This window comes from Poecilia mexicana, unplaced genomic scaffold, assembly GCF_051168715.1.
Source record: "Poecilia mexicana isolate PSO_F unplaced genomic scaffold, ASM5116871v1 scaffold_2, whole genome shotgun sequence".
Classification (NCBI taxonomy): Eukaryota; Metazoa; Chordata; class Actinopteri; order Cyprinodontiformes; family Poeciliidae; genus Poecilia; species Poecilia mexicana.
In genome coordinates, this window is record NW_028263371.1 from 19,912,701 (window position 1) to 19,932,597 (window position 19,897).

Sequence of the window (19,897 nt, forward strand, 5' to 3'; positions counted from 1 at the left end):
AAAACATGCCGTCATACCAAACAAGCAGTACACAATGGACGTTTATTCCTTTCTTCAGCTAGCTCATACACTTCTGATTTGTAATAGTCAAATGAAAAACATTTTCAGTAAAATTTCTAATCCCAATGTAAATCCAGGGTCAAAGGTGTTTTTTCGGGCTGCATGTCTTCCCATCGTTTGTGTTCCTGGGGGAAGTTGCTTCACCCTCCCTGCCTGCTGGTGTTCGTGCCGCTGGTTCCGTCAGCCTGCTGTAACCAGCATGTGACTGAGCCCTCTGAGATTTCAATTGGAGATATAAAGGGCATTATAAATATATTTGGTGATTATTATTATTATTAGAAAGAATTAGGTATCAGACACAATAAGGTCCCCATGATTGGTTAAAACTCTGTTTATTGAATTTACTAGATCAGTAATGAGCACAAAACAGAAATAGTGGCTTCACACAATCAAAATTATCCAGTCAGTCGTGTTAAATTCAGAAATATTTTACTCATCTCAAGGTCAAATGGGATTAAATTCACATGAACATGCAGACAAAGTGCAGGGACGTAACTGCTAAAATGGAGAAAGAAGAGCATGAAAAAACAAAGAATAAATCAAAATTTAAAGCGGGTTTTGGGGGTCCAGCAGCTTTATGTCACCCAGGGTTCTACATTTGTTGGGTCGAGTTCCCATTCCAGGTATTATTATCCTCATCATCGTCCTCTTCTGTCCGAAGTCTGCAGATTTTACCTTCTTTCTTGAAATCCTTTGGCCGCATCTCCAAATTTTGTTTGGTGGGAGTTTCTCTGAACACAAACATAGAAGCAAAAGTTTAGAACAAAACAATGTTAAATAAAAATACAACCCTGTATATTTACATAATAGCTTTTGCTATTATCGGTGGTTGGTCTTCGTCCGTTTTACATGAATATTCCCATGTTGTCATGGGAATATTCATGTCCTGTTTACATTCCTCCCTCTGCTAACCTCAAGGTGGCCTGTGACCTCGCTCATAGACTGGACATCTGGCTACATTCATGGTTATCTCGAGTGATTTTAATCATGTCACCATGGACAGAACTCTGCCCAACTTCACCCAGTATGTCCCACCTCCGTCCCACCAGAGAGGAGAGGACTCGCTGTATGCTAACATAAAAGATGCATAGAGTTACTCTCCTCTCCCTCCACTCGGCCGGTCCGATCATAACCTGGTTTATCTCAGCTCATATTACGTCCCTCTGATGAAGAGCCAGCCTGCAACCATGAGGACAGTGAGGAGGGGGTCACAGGAGGTCACTGAGACGCTACAGGGATGATTTGAGGCCACTGACTGGCAGGAACTCTGTGAGCCGAACATGGAGGACATCGATGGCCTCACCGAGTGCAGAACCCTCTACATCAACTTCTGTGTCGACTTCATCATCCCCACTGAGACAGTTTACTGTTACCCAAATAACAAGGCCTGGTCAGATCAAAACCATCCTGAATGAGTAGAAGAGGGCTTTCTGAAATGGAAACGGTGATGATGTGAGAGTAATGCAGAGCTGCTTGAAGGTGGAGATCAGAAGAGCTAAGGAGGATTACAAGAGGAGGCTGGAGAAGAAACTCCATCAGGAAAACACCAGAGAGTCCTGGAGAGGGATGCGGACTGCCACTGGGTTCAGGCCAGCAGGCAGTAGTGGGTTGAAGGCAACATTTACAGAGCCAGCAAACTCAACCTGTTTTTTAACAGATTTGACTCTCCAGCCCCTTGACCTCCCATCAATACCACTGCTGCGGTCCACCAACTCTCCTCAGAGTCCTTCATCCCCGTGTGAATTTCACCTCCTCCCCTCCTCTTCTACTCAGTGACCATCCCCTGTCCCCTCAGCTGGCCACCTCCACGGTGAACATCACCGCCGAAAATGTTAAACAGCTGGTGAGACTCCACCCTGGCAACGGCTGCAGGTCCTGATGGTGTCAGCCCGAGGGATGATCAAAGTCTGTGCTATCCAGCTTTGCAGAGTCTTCCTTCATATCGTCAACACGTTGCTCATGTTCCCTGTGGAGGGTCCCTGTGATGTGGAAAACATCCTGCATTGATCTGGTGTCAAAGACGCAGCGTCCCTGTGATTCCAAGGACTGCAGGCCTGTGGCGCTGACCTCCCACATCACCAGGACGCTGGAGAGGCTCGTCCTGGAGCAGCTCCGGCCCCTGGTCCAACTTGGACTCCTTGCAGTTTCCCAAACAGCCCAAGCTTGGAGCTGAGGGCGCCACCATCTTCCTGCTCAACGGTGTACACACTCACCTGGCCCAGCCGGCGAGCGCAGTGAGAATGAGGCGTTTTGACTTCTCCAGTGAATGCAGCTCCACCCATCTGGCTCTACTGGGTGAGAAACTGAGGCGATGCAGTTTCTCACCCTTGTCTCGTGGTTTGTGGGCAAACTGGCAGACTACAGTTTGTGCGCCTGCAACACTGTGTGTGAGACTGTCAGCAGCACAGGGGCTCCACAAAGGACTGTCCTCTCTCCTGTCTTCTTCACACTCTATACATCCAACTTCAGCTGTACAATATTACAAACAATATTTTATGGAAATCTGGTAATAAACGCTCTAAAGCCATGTTTGTGGTCAGCACAGTCTGGTTTTGCAGACATGACTCAACCCAGAGTAACGGCGCCTGCAGGAGTGTCACTAGCTGAAGCAGCTGATAGGAAATGTCCAAACCAGTAAAGAACAAATCCTACAAACACTAAAATCTAATGCCCTTCATTTTGGGAAGAAGTTCTTTTAGTAGTTGCAGGTACAGGTGAAAAGGTGTGTGTGTGTGAGGGGGGCAGGGGGGGTAACAGGTTTTTCAATTATTTTGGGTTGTTTGACTCAGTGCAGTGTGAAAGCGAACTGCACCAGCTGAAAATGTAACAAATGTCGACATTTTGGTTCCATCAGGTGTGAAAACAGCCCAACTGTCAGCAGGACTGCAGCTGCTCCAGAGGCTCCAGAGCAGAGCCAGGCTAATAAACAACATCCCAAGCTTTGAACTTTTCAGAGCTTTTTTCAATCCACCATCCAAACCTGGAAGTGGTGTGGCACGTTGGTAACACATGATGCCAGCAGCTGTGGAGGAGCTGCAGAGATTCTGCTCAGGAACAAATGTTAGAAGGAAAACTGTTGGTCATGCTGTTCATGTTACAAAAAGAAAACAAAGCATTTTATTATCAGTATATTTGGTTTAATAATTAGATTTTACTTTTGATGACTATTCAATACAACCGCTTAAAAACCAGATCAGTTAACTTGATCCCATTTCTCTACACTGAAATCAACAGCAGATCTTCACCCAAACATTGATATTGTAGGGGCTGAAAACAGGCAAAGTTAAAAGCCGCCTGGCTGACTGCATTCTTTGGTGCAACACCTGAAACTGAAACCTTTTACTTCTCACCTCTTAGCTTGGTTTGAGGGGGCTTTGGAGCTGCTGGCAGGGCTGCTGTGCATCCCCTGGACTCTGGATGCTGATGATGAATAAGGTGTAGCAAAGAGAAAAGAGCTGAGAAACCTCCATACAGCGAGCAGGGGGTAAAGGAGTGTACCCAGAGCTGTCCAGATGCCAAATCCAGTAGACCGGGTCACTGTGTTAGCAGGCCTTCGAGACTGAAAGGAAGGACAGGGTCCAGTTAACGCTCACACACAGATGGAAATGATTCTTTCACTGCTTAGTCACTCATCACTTCTCTGTAAAGAATCGAACTTTCAGCCAGAGGTGGTCAGCCTAGTGTTATGTATGGAAATATGACACTGTGACATCACATCAAAAACTAATGACGTTCTCCATCAGTGGCTAAATTAATTTTAACCTTTTTTTTTCCACTGCACATGCAGCATGGACACATCGGACCGCTGAGATCATCAAGGCTGACTACTCATCCCTAGAATAAACTCCAACTATCTGATGGTTGTTGTTGTCTTGCGCTTAATCTGTCACGGCCTGTTTGTGACGTCACATCTCTTTTTGTAACCATCTGTTTGGTGATTCGGCGTTGCAGTTTTACACCTGACTGACCCAAATGAAAGAGATGAGGAACTAATTCAAACAGAAAGTGAAGGCACAGTAAACGGTGTAGATCAGACTCTGGACTACTCACAGGCAGGACAACAATGGAAGCACTTGGAACCAACTCCAGCTCCAGCAGGGTCTTGTTCAGGTCTTCGCTGGTGAACTCTCGTCGAGGATACATGGTTGCTAAGGAGAAGTTACCGTACAGATTTCCTATTTCCTAAAACAGAAGCAGCACTGCCATTAGATGCATACGTCAGGAGGAAAACATGTTTTATGAGGCGTAGTGATAAAGTCATTTGAACATGAATGTTTCAACCTGGCCTCATTCACATAGTCGGTTAATTTCTCTCTACATTTGTTTTTGTTGTTTTTTTTTTTTGTTTTTCCAGGACTGAGAGGGTATCAAAGATAAAGTTCCAACTTCAGTCTGAAAGAGAACCTGTGGAAGGAGCTAAAAATTAGAGTGATAACAGGAAGGCCTTTCTAGGCCTTGGACCTCACAAGCATAGATAAATCATCCAAATGGCAGTGGAAAGGCTGCTGAACAGCTATGAGGAATTCATTCTGTAATCCATATACAGACTTTTGGTTAATGTGATATTCCTTCCAAAGCAAGACGCTCGTCTCATTTCCTCTCAGAAAAAAATGTCTCTCATTTATATTTACTACATGTTCATATTGAGTTCTGCACTAAAAGCATGTTTTAAGTACATCTAACAGTTTGGCCATGTTTCAGAAACAAACAGCAGATGAGCAGTTTCTATGTGGTACAACATATTTACAAAAACAGATGAAGAATGAATATGAAGAGGACATGCAGGATGAACACATGATTAAGTCAGACAGACCTGAAAAGCAAAGTTCCAGGCCTCCTGCAGTTTGGACTGTGAGAGAAACTGGTTGGTGAAGGATGAACCATCAGGAAGACGAAACTGTATCCTTGAGCTGGTACTGATCACACACACACACACACACACACACACACACACACACACACACACACACACACACACACACACACACACACACACACACACACACACAGCATTAAAACATCATTCACAGAAGCAAAGACAGTTGTACTTTTAGTCTTATTTTGGATTCACAGTTTAAATCGGTTCTTCTAATAATCAACTCCAGGAATCTTTTATACTAAAGGAAAACATCTGCACTATATTGAAAACATTCTCAGTATCGTACAGATACACTTCCTAACTCAATGGTGCTTAAAATTCCTAAACACATTTCAACGGCTACATTCACACAACAAGCAAATGTGACACAAATCAATTATTATTACTTTTTGCTCAAATGCAAATCGTATTGGACTCATCATCGCAGTCTGAGCGGCACAATCCTGATGTTTTCACCCCCCAAAAATCTGATTTGATCCATTTCCATATACAGTCCTAATTCACATCTCTGATTGGTTTTAAGGTGTCTGCAGTCTGCACAGTCATTTTATCTGACATCTATATTGTTGACATGACACATGCATGATAACTATGCAACGGAAGCAGCTAGATCAGACGTAAATAATGGCTGAAATTTATACATTTAAAATGATAAAATAAGTCTGTGTCAGCGAAGCGCATGACGAGCCAATCCCACCCTCCTGGCTCTGACTACCACATCCACACAGACCTTGTGGCTCTCCTGGGTTCACTGTTTAAACAGAGGTTTGATTGTGGTCACATCATTCAATGTTATGACGGGCCACGCAAAAAGAGTTGAATTTCAGCAGAAAGAAACTGGACCCTAACGACGCTCACCCTGCTTCTTATTATCCCTTATTATTGTTAAGAACTCAACCATTTCGTCATACAGTGGTTGATTAGTTATTTTCTGATGTAATCAAATTCTTTTGGGATCCAAAGTACTGAATCTCAAGTTTTTCATCAAGTATTAAAGTTTGAAATGTTAGCCTTGTTTTGTTTTTCTTGGAAAAAAAGCAAAACAAAAAGACTTTTCTGCACGGTGGGGAATCCAAGTCCAGGTCTGGTGGGCATCATGAAGATGTTTTTGTCAATGTCAGGTTTTCACAGAGGAAGTTTTCTTTCAAGGCCATTTTTCAGACTCTCTTTCTTATGGTTGATTTAGTTCAACAGTACAAGAGCTACCTTGTTGTTTTAACAGAATAAAGTTGTCAGTGAGTTAATGATGTTAAACACTGATTATGCAGTGCATTTAAAGCACTTCCTGTTTCATCTTTTACCTCCTCTCTCTGATCAGCGCCTCCCTCTTGGCCTCCTGGTCCGCCTGCTGGGCCTGCAGAAGTTTCTGCTTGGCGTCCTTCTCATCCTGACGCATCTTGGCATAACTGGCAGCTCTCTCCGCTCGGTCCTACAACAACCACAATTTCCTCAAGTCAGGAGCAGAAATTTCATGCGCTGACAGCAACCTTCACATTTAGGCCAGGATAAAGAGCAGGTTACCATAGCGATCTGCTGCTTCACTCGTTCTCTGGCGGCCTTCTCTTCTGCCTTTTCTCTGTTCCTTTCTTCCAGGAGTTGCTTGGTTTTCTCTTGATCCTGTTTTCTCTTAAATTCTTGGTTTTGCTTCCCCATCTTCCTGCGCTCAATTTCTTTTCTGACGTCATTCTGAAAAACATGCAAGTAGATTAATAATGACCGAGAAGCCCATCAGGCGGTTAAATATAACCAAGTGTTTCTTTTCATCTATTAAATTACAAAACTTGGTAAGTGATCTGTTTAAATGAAATGGCATCCAAAATGCATTTCACCAACATGGTTGTTTAAAAAATTATTTTAAAAAATGCACACTAGTTTATCTCAATCTTAAAAAGGGAATAAAATGTTTTTACAGCATAAAATGATTTTTGAAAGTTTATGCACTCATGTGTGTTTTTGTCTTAAAACAACGATCCTTTCAGGACCCTAACTTCAAACACTGTTGCTTAGAATGAGATATTAAGGGTTTAAAGTTGTTTATTTGTCCCTGGATGCTGATGGATGTAAGAGAGATCACACAAATCACCAGAATTACTGCCTGTAAACCAAAACCTGAGAGTATAATGTGTCATCTGCAATCTCTGGCTAAAGGGTTCTGTGCAATGCAACGTCTCAGTGATAACAATGACGAGCGACGAGCATCATCTCTGAGAAAGCTACATGGGATGATTACAGATCCCTGACAAAGAAAACCCGACACCGAGCTTGGAATGATGACAAACCCTTGGTCATGAGCCATCAGCACATTTATGAAGCATGAAAAGTGATTCCCTTGGATGATCGTGACCATTTCCCAAAGGACTTCCAGCCATCAGTGCCTCTGAAGGCCTTCAAGTAAATCTATGAAACAAGCTCAGTATTCAGACCTGCGGACATGTACCTCCTCTATTCATATTAGACATGAGCAAATAGAAGGTGACAGTGTGACTCTACATTCATTTGAGGCATTCAGCTAATGTGGTGAAAGAGGCGAAAGCGAGAGTCATTTGGTAAATCAAAGAGAAGCAGAAGAGCCAAAATCAATGCTGAAGCCTCCAGACCAGGAGAATAATCTCTCCTGCCGTCAGGCTGCGCGACAGCAAGCTGGATGAGCAACAAGGACAGAGCGGAGAGACAGGTGAGCAGCCTGGCAGCATGGAAGAGAAGACAACAGAAACCAACGTGGGCAAAAGCTGTTGGTTACATACCAACAAAGGTGGATCTGTAATGGCTGCATCCACCGTTCAGCACCACTCTGTGACATTGGACACGTTCTTTACACAAACTATGACGGCTGTGATGCAGCCAGCAGGATTAGGGACCTTTCTCTTCCAGACAAAATCCAGCATCTTTTTGATGCTGTAGGCATCAAATCCAATAATCTAGGAAATAATTGGGGTCTTGTGTATAAAGTGTGCACACACACACACACACACAAAAAATGTGTGGAGTAAATATATGCAAACTGTTGACCTGCCATGAAAATGTGCGGCAGCAACACAAACTTTTTCTGAGGACAAACTACAAAGCGCCAAAACTCCCGTAAACACACTGAAACTTCATTCAGTTATTCAGACCAAGAAGCACTGAAACAATGTTTTTTCTTGATTTCAATCTTTTATTGTATTTAATTTTATTGTAAACGATGAAACTGAACCACATTTATCCTCAGACAGTAACATAACACACACAAAATAAATAAAATAAAAATAAAAGGATGTGAAAACCTCACTTGAATGTAAATTATAAATCTCCTCAATGTTTGTCATGCAAAGATGCAACTCATCGGTTTGTGCGCCAAAGCGCATGAAATGCATATTATCTGCTGGGGTCATTTCATTCTCGCTGAAAAAGAAAACTGGGTCGAATCGGCAGATTAACTCCAAACAGTTCAGGTTTGATCATTTTTAAGGTGATCAAGGTGTGCAGACTCTTATGTAAGCAGCTGCACAAAGGAGAGCCACGTAATTGTGGAACCTTTTAGCTCTGATGGAGAACATCGCCAAAAGGAGGATTCAGAGAGATCAGAGATCAGAGATCATGTTGATCAGCTGGGAAATGTTGATGATGGTTTATTAGCGTTTAGATTAATCCAGACTGATCATCCTGGAGCTCTGAGCAGATCTTAAAGGAGCTGTGTGTTAACAGTGCCGGTGTTCTGACCATCAGCGCTACCTCGTCAGATTTTCCTACCGTAAGGTAGGACGGATTTACGGGTAGCACAAATAAACAGAGCTGTTCTTTAATGGTTCACTGTAATTACATTTCCTGGATCCAGAGAAGTTCAAGTAAAACTGTTTAGTCAATTTATTTCCTTACTTCCTTCTGTTCTTTGTTCCTTTGCTCTTGTCTCTCTTCCAGTTTCTTGGTCAATCTGTACAAAATTAAAAGAAAAAGAGGGGGAAGAAAAATAAAATATAATTAGAATTAAAGCTCCGCGGAGCCTCAAGCGGCCCTCGCAGCCAAGCGCCGCTCAAGCCTATAGCCACCGCGGATGTTCCAGCACCGCCTCCCCTCAGCCACCGCCTCCCCTCAGCACCACCTCCCCCCAGCCACTGCCTCCCCTCAGCACCATGTCACCCCAGCCACCGCCTACCCCCAGCCACCGCCTTGCTCTCACGGAGCTGCCAAACCCGCCCTGAAGATAGTCACCCTTTCATGTTCGACATTGCTCCCAGTCAATGCACAAAAATCTGGTGTAGATCAGCTGATATCGCAAGGAGACACAGGTGTTTGATTAACCTGGGTGCGCAGTAGAGTCAAATTGCAATTAAACTCTATTGGGCTCCTTAGAGGTTCACAAGTGTCACTCATAAAAAGTCTGGAGCAAATGGGATGATGCGTTTGTCAATAAGAGACGATCGTATGCATATGGCGAGGGACAGCCATTTTTGCCACACCCACAAGGGTCAGATGCCATTGACAGAGTTCATCTTCATGGCATTTTATGTCAGTCTGCACAGGATGAAACCCATATGACTTAGAGAGTAAAAGTCAGACATACAGTAGAAAAAACAGGTGACTTCCTGTCGGAAGTGGGCGGGGCTAAGGTGATGTCATCAATCGACCACCTAACTGTGATGAGGACTGGTCTATAATGAGACATAGAAAGTCTGATGCAGCTGTGACCTGGCATTAGGAAGTTATTTCACATTCATGTTTCATGGTGAATAGTCAAAGTTTGGGACTAAGCCACGCTTAGTCCCAAACTTAGCAGTAGGCATTTACAGAGTTCATCATCATCTCATTTTATGTCAGCCTGCACAGGGTTGGAATCCATGACACACCAACATTACTTAGAGAGTAAAAGTCAGACATACAGTAGAAAATAGGGGTGACTTCCTGTCGGAAGTGGGCGGGGCAAGGGTGATGTCATCAATCGACCACATAACTGTGATGAGGGCTTATCTATAATGAGACATAGAAAGTCTGATGAAGCTGTGACCTGGCATTTGGAAGTTATTTCACATTCATGTTTCATGGTGTATAGTCAAAGTTTGGGACTTAGCCACGCCCCCACGGGTCAGTAGAGTTCATCATGGGAGAGTTCATCATCATGTCATTTCATGTCAGCCTGCACAGGATGAAACCCATAAGAATTAGAGAGTAAAAGTAAGACATACAATTGAAGAAAGAGGTTACTTCCTGTCGGAAGTGGGCGGGGCTAGGGTGATGTCATCAATCGACCACCTAACTATGATGAAGGCTGGTCTATAATGAGACATAGAAAGTGTGATGCAGCTGTGACCTGGCATTTGGAAGTTATTTCACATTCATGTTTCATGCTGTATAGTCAAAGTTTGGGACTTAGCCACGCCCACATGCTTTGACATAGAAAAATTCCTACGATAACTTTTCATCTTTAATGTCTCAAGTCACTGCTGACTGAGTTTGAAGTCTCTATCTCAAAAGCTGCAGGAGGAGATAGATCAGATGCGATGTCTATGAAAAAGAGGAAATGGCTGATTTTGATCCAAAATGGCCGACTTCCTGTTGGGTTTGCACCATGGCTCCAAGAGACTTTTTTGTAGGTCCTGACATCATACACATGTGTACCAAGTTTCATAATTCTAGGTTAAAGCATGGCTTGGGGCTGATCATTTAAAAATTTCTAGGGGGCGCTGTAGAGAAATTAGGCCACGCCCATCAACGACTGTTATGGATTCCTGTTCGGGGATGGATAAGGATGCATCCTAGTGAGTTTGGTGCAGCTGGGCTGAACGATGTGGAATCTAGAGCCAAACGTATGGCGGCGGCGTTACCTCTGCTTCGCCGCGGTCCCACGGCCACGCCCTCTACAGAAGACTCTTGGCGCTTTAAAGCAAGTGACACTAACATGTTATCTGTCATCCAACACAGAATCATGTTGATTAGGTGCAGTGAGCCAGAAAGGCAGCTTTCCATGGAAAAAAAAGCACTTCCTGTTCTGAGGGGGCGGGGCTTAGATGACGTCAGACTATGACAACATAGGATCGTAGGGGACCCTACCAGGATCACTCATGTCAAGTTTGGTGCAGCTGGCCTCAAAATTGTGGAATCCACAGCCAAACGTAAGGACACGGCGTTTAGGGTCACTTCGCCACGCCGCCACGCCCACCTGCTGGATTCAAATGAGCTTGGCTTGGAATCCTCAACACACCAACATGTTTTCTGTCTGTGGACACAGTTTCACCTCGATTAGGTGAAAGGGGTCAGATAGCGACCGTTCAGCGTAAAAAATGACACTTCCTGTTCTCAGGGGGCGTGGCCTAAGTGACGTCATCATTTGACCGTTGGGTATTGTAGAGCATCCCATGATGATCAATCACTGAAAGTTTGGTGCTTCTATGAGTTTTTTTCAAAGAGTTATAACAGTTTGATGTTTCATGGCGAATCGGTGACCTTTGACCCCCGGAAAGACCCCTTCAGCAAGCCCGAAAACGCAAACCTACGATAACTTTGGATCGGCCATGCCTTATGAACGATCTGACCGAGTTTGAAGCCGATCGATCGAAATCCCTAGGACAAGTTCGATCAAATGCGAACCCTGCAAACGCCCAAAATCGGGTCAAAATCGGAACTTTAATCCAAAATGGCCGACAATCTGTGATACTTGCACTATGACATTAATTGTAAATTCTGAGTGTCTTGGGGAGCTCTACAAGTGTACCAAATTTCAAGTCTCTACTATAAAGTAAGTGAATAGGAAAGGGTCTTTCGAAAGTTGCTAGGTGGCGCCCTTGAGCCGTTTCTTGTGCGATTTTTGCAGGTACCTTAAAATACGTAAATTTTACACGGGCTCTATGCCCCCGCCAAGTTTGGTGAGTTTTTGAATATGATAAAGCCCCCAAAAAGCCAATTCATTTGGCTGAAGAACTATAATAATAAGAAACAGCAAGGTTTCAATAGGCTCTCGCAGCGCTTAGCTGCTCGGGCCTAATAATAATAATAATTAAAGCTCCGCGGAGCCTCAAGCGGCCCTCGCAGCCAAGCGCCGCTCAAGCCTATAGCCACCGCGGATGTTCCAGCACCGCCTCCCGCCGGCCACCGCCGACGCTCGCGCGCCGTCCTCCATGCGATCCGCTTCGATGTCTTCGGCAGCGTTCACTGGCCATGCACCCAAAATCTGGAGCAGATTGGGCCATGTGGCAAGGAGATACAGCTGTTTGATTAACCTAGGGGGCGCAGTGGAGTCAAATTGCAATTAAACTGTATTGGGCTCCTCAGAGGTTCACAAGTTTCACTCATAAAAAGTCTGGTGCAAATAGGATGATGCGTTTGTGAATAAGAGACGATCGTATGCATATGGCGAGGGACAGCCATTTTGCCACTCCCCCACGGGTCTGTAGGCATTGACAGAGTTCATCATCATCTCATGTTATGTCAGTGTGCACAGGGTTGGAATCCATGACACACCAACATGTTTTAGAGTGTAAAAGTAAGACATACAGTATAAAAAACAGGTGACTTCCTGTCGGAAGTGGGCGGGGCTAAGGTGATGTCATGAATCGACCACCTAACTGTGATGAGGGCTGGTCTATAATGAGACATAGAAAGTCTGATGCATCTGTGACCTGGCATTAGGAAGTAATTTCACATTCATGTTTCATGATGTATATTCAAAGTTTGGGACTTAGCCACGCCCCCACGGGTCAGTAGAGTTCATCACGGCAGAGTTCATCATCATTTCATTTCATGTCAGTCTGCACAGGATGAAACCCATAAGAATTAGAGAGAAAAAGTAAGACATACAGTAGAAAAAACAGGTCACTTCCTGTCGGAAGTGGGCGGGGCAAGGGTGATGTCATCAATCGACCACATAACTGTGATGAGGGCTTATCTATAATGAGACATAGAAAGTCTGATGCAGCTCTGACCTGGCATTTGGAAGTTATTTCACATTCATGTTTCATGGTGTATAGTCAAAGTTTGGGACTTAGCCACGCCCCCACGGGTCAGTAGAGTTCATCATGGGAGAGTTCATCATCATGTCATTTCATGTCAGCCTGCACAGGATGAAACCCATAAGAATTAGAGAGTAAAAGTAAGACATACAATTGAAGAAAGAGGTTACTTCCTGTCGGAAGTGGGCGGGGCTAGGGTGATGTCATCAATCGACCACCTAACTATGATGAAGGCTGGTCTATAATGAGACATAGAAAGTCTGATGCAGCTGTGACCTGGCATTTGGAAGTTATTTCACAGTCATGTTTCATGCTGTATAGTCAAAGTTTGGGACTTAGCCACGCCCCCACGGGTCAGTCGAGTTCATCATGGGAGAGTTCATCATCATATCATGTCATGTCAGCCTACACCGGATGAAACCCATATGACTTAGAGAGTAAAAGTAAGACATACAATAGAAAAAACAGGCTACTTCCTGTCGGAAGTGGGCGGGGTTAAGGTGATGTCATCAACTGACCATCTCAATGTGATGAGGGGTGGTCTGTAGTCAGATATAGGAAGTCTGATGCAGCTGTGACCTTCTATGTGGAAGTTATTGCATCTTGATGTTTCATGGCGAATAGTCAAAGTTTGGGACTTAGCCACGCCCACATGCTTTGACATAGAAAAATTCCTACGATAACTTTTCATCTTTAATGTCTCAAGTCTCTGCTGACTGAGTTTGAAGTCTCTATCTCAAAAGCTGCAGGAGGAGATAGATCAGATGCGATGTCTATGAAAAAGAGGAAATGGCTGATTTTGATCCAAAATGGCCGACTTCCTGTTGGGTTTGCACCATGGCTCCAAGAGACTTTTTTGTAGGTCCTGACATGATACACATGTGTACCAAGTTTCATAATTCTAGGTTAAAGCATGGCTTGGGGCTGATCATTTAAAAATTTCTAGGGGGCGCTGTAGAGAAATTAGGCCACGCCCATCAACGACTGTTATGGATTCCTGTTCGGGGATGGATAAGGATGCATCCTAGTGAGTTTGGTGCAGCTGGGCTGAACGATGTGGAATCTAGAGCCAAACGTATGGCGGCGGCGTTACCTCTGCTTCGCCGCGGTCCCACGGCCACGCCCTCTACAGAAGACTCTTGGCGCTTTAAAGCAAGTGACACTAACATGTTATCTGTCATCCAACACAGAATCATGTTGATTAGGTGCAGTGAGCCAGAAAGGCAGCTTTCCATGGAAAAAAAAGCACTTCCTGTTCTGAGGGGGCGGGGCTTAGATGACGTCAGACTATGACAACATAGGATCGTAGGGGACCCTACCAGGATCACTCATGTCAAGTTTGGTGCAGCTGGCCTCAAAATTGTGGAATCCACAGCCAAACGTAAGGACACGGCGTTTAGGGTCACTTCGCCACGCCGCCACGCCCACCTGCTGGATTCAAATGAGCTTGGCTTGGAATCCTCAACACACCAACATGTTTTCTGTCTGTGGACACAGTTTCACCTCGATTAGGTCAAAGGGGTCAGATAGCGACCGTTCAGCGTAAAAAATGACACTTCCTGTTCTCAGGGGGCGTGGCCTAAGTGACGTCATCATTTGACCGTTGGGTATTGTAGAGCATCCCATGATGATCAATCACTGAAAGTTTGGTGCTTCTATGAGTTTTTTTCAAAGAGTTATAACAGTTTGATGTTTCATGGCGAATCGGTGACCTTTGACCCCCGGAAAGACCCCTTCAGCAAGCCCGAAAACGCAAACCTACGATAACTTTGGATCGGCCATGCCTTATGAACGATCTGACCGAGTTTGAAGCCGATCCATCGAAATCCCTAGGACAAGTTCGAAAAAATGCGAACCCTGTGAACGGCCAAAATCGGGTCAAAATCGGAACTTCAATCCAAAATGGCCGACAATCTGTGATACTTGCACTATGACATTAATTGTAAATTCTGAGTGGCTTGGGGAGCTCTACAAGTGTACCAAGTTTCAAGTCTCTACGATAAAGTAAGTGAATAGGAAAGGGTCTTTTGAAAGTTGCTAGGTGGCGCCACTGAGCCGTTTCTTTTGCGATTTTTCCAGGGACCTTAAAATACGTAAATTTTACACGGGCTCTATGCCCCCGCCAAGTTTGGTGAGTTTTTGAATATGATAAAGCCCCCAAAAAGCCAATTCATTTGGCTGAAGAACTATAATAATAAGAAACAGCAAGGTTTCAATAGGCTCTCGCAGCGCTTAGCTGCTCGGGCCTAATTAAAGCTCCGCGGAGCCTCAAGCGGCCCTCGCAGCCAAGCGCCGCTCAAGCCTAGCCACCGCGGATGTTCCAGCACCGCCTCCCCTCAGCCACCGCCTCCCCTCAGCACCACCTCCCCCCAGCCACTGCCTCCCTTCAGCACCATGTCACCCCAGCCACCGCCTACCCCCAGCCACCGCCTTGCTCTCACGGAGCTGCCAAACCCGCCCTGAAGATAGTCACCCTGTCATGTTCGACATTGCTCCCAGTCAATGCACAAAAATCTGGTGTAGATCAGCTGATATCGCAAGGAGACACAGGTGTTTGATTAACCTTGGTGCGCAGTAGAGTCAAATTGCAATTAAACTCTATTGGGCTCCTTAGAGGTTCACAAGTGTCACTCATAAAAAGTCTGGAGCAAATGGGATGATGCGTTTGTCAATAAGAGACGATCGTATGCATATGGCGAGGGACAGCCATTTTTGCCACACCCACAAGGGTCAGATGCCATTGACAGAGTTCATCTTCATGGCATTTTATGTCAGTCTGCACAGGATGAAACCCATATGACTTAGAGAGTAAAAGTCAGACATACAGTAGAAAAAACAGGTGACTTCCTGTCGGAAGTGGGCGGGGCTAAGGTGATGTCATCAATCGACCACCTAACTGTGATGAGGACTGGTCTATAATGAGACATAGAAAGTCTGATGCAGCTGTGACCTGGCATTAGGAAGTTATTTCACATTCATGTTTCATGGTGAATAGTCAAAGTTTGGGACTAAGCCACGCTTAGTCCCAAACTTAGCAGTAGGCATTTACAGAGTTCATCATCATCTCATTTTATGTCAGCCTGCACAGGGTTGGAATCCATGACACACCAACATTACTTAGAGAGTAAAAGTCAGACATACAGTAGAAAATAGAGGTGACTTCCTGTCGGAAGTGGGCGGGGCAAGGGTGATGTCATCAATCGACCACATAACTGTGATGAGGGCTTATCTATAATGAGACATAGAAAGTCTGATGAAGCTCTGACCTGGCATTTGGAAGTTATTTCACATTCATGTTTCATGGTGTATAGTCAAAGTTTGGGACTTAGCCACGCCCCCACGGGTCAGTAGAGTTCATCATGGGAGAGTTCATCATCATGTCATTTCATGTCAGCCTACACCGGATGAAACCCATATGACTTAGAGAGTAAAAGTAAGACATACAATAGAAAAAACAGGTGACTTCCTGTCGGAAGTGGGCGGGGTTAAGGTGATGTCATCAACTGACCATCTCAATGTGATGAGGGGTGGTCTGTAGTCAGATATAGGAAGTCTGATGCAGCTGTGACCTTCTATGTGGAAGTTATTGCATCTTGATGTTTCATGGCGAATAGTCAAAGTTTGGGACTTAGCCACGCCCACATGCTTTGACATAGAAAAATTCCTACGATAACTTTTCATCTTTAATGTCTCAAGTCTCTGCTGACTGAGTTTGAAGTCTCTATCTCAAAAGCTGCAGGAGGAGATAGATCAGATGCGATGTCTATGAAAAAGAGGAAATGGCTGATTTTCATCCAAAATGGCCGACTTCCTGTTGGGTTTGCACCATGGCTCCAAGAGACTTTTTTGTAGGTCCTGACATGATACACATGTGTACCAAGTTTCATAATTCTAGGTTAAAGCATGGCTTGGGTCTGATCATTTAAAAATTTCTAGGGGGCGCTGTAGAGAAATTAGGCCACGCCCATCAACGACTGTTATGGATTCCTGTTCGGGGACGGATAAGGATGCATCCTAGTGAGTTTGGTGCAGCTGGGCTGAACGATGTGGAATCTAGAGCCAAACGTATGGCGGCGGCGTTACCTCTGCTTCGCCGCGGTCCCACGGCCACGCCCTCTACAGAAGACTGTTGGCGCTTTAAAGCAAGTGAGACTAACATGTTATCTGTCATCCAACACAGAATCATGTTGATTAGGTGCAGTGAGCCAGAAAGGCAGCTTTCCATGGAAAAAAAAGCACTTCCTGTTCTGAGGGGGCGGGGCTTAGATGACGTCAGACTATGACAACATAGGATCGTAGGGGACCCTACCAGGATCACTCATGTCAAGTTTGGTGCAGCTGGCCTCAAAATTGTGGAATCCACAGCCAAACGTAAGGACACGGCGTTTAGGGTCACTTCGCCACGCCGCCACGCCCACCTGCTGGATTCAAATGAGCTTGGCTTGGAATCCTCAACACACCAACATGTTTTCTGTCTGTGGACACAGTTTCACCTCGATTAGGTCAAAGGGGTCAGATAGCGACCGTTCAGCGTAAAAAATGACACTTCCTGTTCTCAGGGGGCGTGGCCTAAGTGACGTCATCATTTGACCGTTGGGTATTGTAGGGGACCCGATGATGATCAATCGCTGATAGTTTGGTGCCGCTGTGAGTTTTTTTGTAATAGTTATAACAGTTTGATGTTTCATGGCGAATCGGTGACCTTTGACCCCCGGAAAGACCCCTTCAGCAAGCCCGAAAACGCAAACCTACGATAACTTTGGATCGGCCATGCCTTATGAACGATCTGACCGAGTTTCAAGCCGATCGATCGAAATCCCTAGGACAAGTTCGAAAAAATGCGAACCCTGCAAACGCCCAAAATCGGGTCAAAATGGGAACTTTAATCCAAAATGGCCGACAATCTGTGATACTTGCACTATGACATTAATTGTAAATTCTCAGTGTCTTGAGGAGCTCTCCAAGTGTACCGAGTTTCAAGTCTCTACGATAAAGTAAGTGAATAGGAAAGGGTCTTTTGAAAGTTGCTAGGTGGCGCCCTTTAGCCGTTTCTTGTGCGATTTTTCCGAGGACCTTAAAATACGTAAATTTTCACCGGGCTCTATGCCCCCGCCAAGTTTGGTGAGTTTTTGAATATGATAAAGCCCCCAAAAAGCCAATTTATTTTACGGAAGAATAATAATAATTAAAGCTCCGCGGAGCCTCAAGCGGCCCTCGCAGCCAAGCGCCGCTCAAGCCTATAGCCACCGCGGATGTTCCAGCACCGCCTCCCGCCGGCCACCGCCGACGCTCGCGCGCCGTCCTCCATGCGATCCGCTTCGATGTCTTCGGCAGCGTTCACTGGCCATGCACCCAAAATCTGGAGCAGATTGGGCCATGTGGCAAGGAGATACAGCTGTTTGATTAACCTAGGGGGCGCAGTGGAGTCAAATTGCAATTAAACTGTATTGGGCTCCTCAGAGGTTCACAAGTTTCACTCATAAAAAGTCTGGTGCAAATAGGATGATGCGTTTGTGAATAAGAGACGATCGTATGCATATGGCGAGGGACAGCCATTTTGCCACTCCCCCACGGGTCTGTAGGCATTGACAGAGTTCATCATCATCTCATGTTATGTCAGTGTGCACAGGGTTGGAATCCATGACACACCAACATGTTTTAGAGTGTAAAAGTAAGACATACAGTATAAAAAACAGGTGACTTCCTGTCGGAAGTGGGCGGGGCTAAGGTGATGTCATCAATCGACCACCTAACTGTGATGAGGGCTGGTCTATAATGAGACATAGAAAGTCTGATGCATCTGTGACCTGGCATTAGGAAGTAATTTCACATTCATGTTTCATGATGTATATTCAAAGTTTGGGACTTAGCCACGCCCCCACGGGTCAGTAGAGTTCATCACGGCAGAGTTCATCATCATTTCATTTCATGTCAGTCTGCACAGGATGAAACCCATAAGAATTAGAGAGAAAAAGTAAGACATACAGTAGAAAAAACAGGTGACTTCCTGTCGGAAGTGGGCGGGGTTAAGGTGATGTCATCAACTGACCATCTCAATGTAATGAGGGGTGGTCTGTAGTCAGATATAGGAAGTCTGATGCAGCTGTGACCTTCTATGTGGAAGTTATTGCATCTTGATGTTTCATGGCGAATAGTCAAAGTTTGGGACTTAGCCACGCCCACATGCTTTGACATAGAAAAATTCCTACGATAACTTTTCATCTTTAATGTGTCAAGTCTCTGCTGACTGAGTTTGAAGTCTCTATCTCAAAAGCTGCAGGAGGAGATAGATCAGATGCGATGTCTATGAAAAAGAGGAAATGGCTGATTTTGATCCAAAATGGCCGACTTCCTGTTGGGTTTGCACCATGGCTCCAAGAGACTTTTTTGTAGGTCCTGACATGATACACATGTGTACCAAGTTTCATAATTCTAGGTTAAAGCATGGCTTGGGGCTGATCATTTAAAAATTTCTAGGGGGCGCTGTAGAGAAATTAGGCCACGCCCATCAACGACTGTTATGGATTCCTGTTCGGGGATGAATAAGGATGCATCCTAGTGAGTTTGGTGCAGCTGGTCTGAATGATGTGGAATCTAGAGCCAAACGTATGGCGGCGGCGTTCCCTCTGCTTCGCCGCGCTGCCACGGCCACGCCCTCTACTGAAAACTCTTGGTGCTTTAAAGCAAGTGAGACCAACATGTTATCTGTCATCCAACACAGAATCATCTTGATTAGGTTGAGAGAGCCATAGATGGAGCTTTACAAGTCCAAAAAAGGCACTTCCTGTTCTGAGGGGGCGGGGCTTAGATGACGTCAGACTATGAATACATAGGATCGTCAGGCATCCCACCAGGATCAGTCATGTCAAGTTTGGTGCAGCTGGGCTCAAAATTGTGGAATCTGCAGCCAAACGTATGGATATGGCGTTACAGGTCACTTCGCCATGCCGCCACGCCCACCTGCTCCATCAAAGCCAAACAGGGTTGGAATCCGTGACACACCAACATGTTTTCTGTCTGTGGACACAGTTTCATGTTG

General features: G+C 45.0%; 1 protein-coding gene and 1 pseudogene across 1 annotated transcript in view; one reads left to right on the plus strand and one right to left on the minus strand.

Moving 5' to 3' along the window:
* Positions 1 to 376: 376 nt before the first annotated feature.
* The window catches only part of ubxn4 (UBX domain protein 4), a 41,423-nt gene continuing 21,902 nt past the window's right edge, over positions 377 to 19,897 (minus strand). Inside the window, exons 7-13 of the mRNA XM_014990023.2 lie at positions 8,795 to 8,849; positions 6,461 to 6,625; positions 6,241 to 6,368; positions 4,874 to 4,976; positions 4,111 to 4,242; positions 3,411 to 3,619; positions 377 to 791 (exon numbers count right to left, since the gene is read on the minus strand). Of these exons, the coding sequence (XP_014845509.1) occupies positions 653 to 791; positions 3,411 to 3,619; positions 4,111 to 4,242; positions 4,874 to 4,976; positions 6,241 to 6,368; positions 6,461 to 6,625; positions 8,795 to 8,849 (931 nt within the window). The 3' untranslated portion in view covers positions 377 to 652. The remainder of the gene's footprint in view (positions 792 to 3,410; positions 3,620 to 4,110; positions 4,243 to 4,873; positions 4,977 to 6,240; positions 6,369 to 6,460; positions 6,626 to 8,794; positions 8,850 to 19,897) is intronic.
* Positions 1,056 to 1,829, plus strand: LOC148160555 (uncharacterized; annotated as a pseudogene).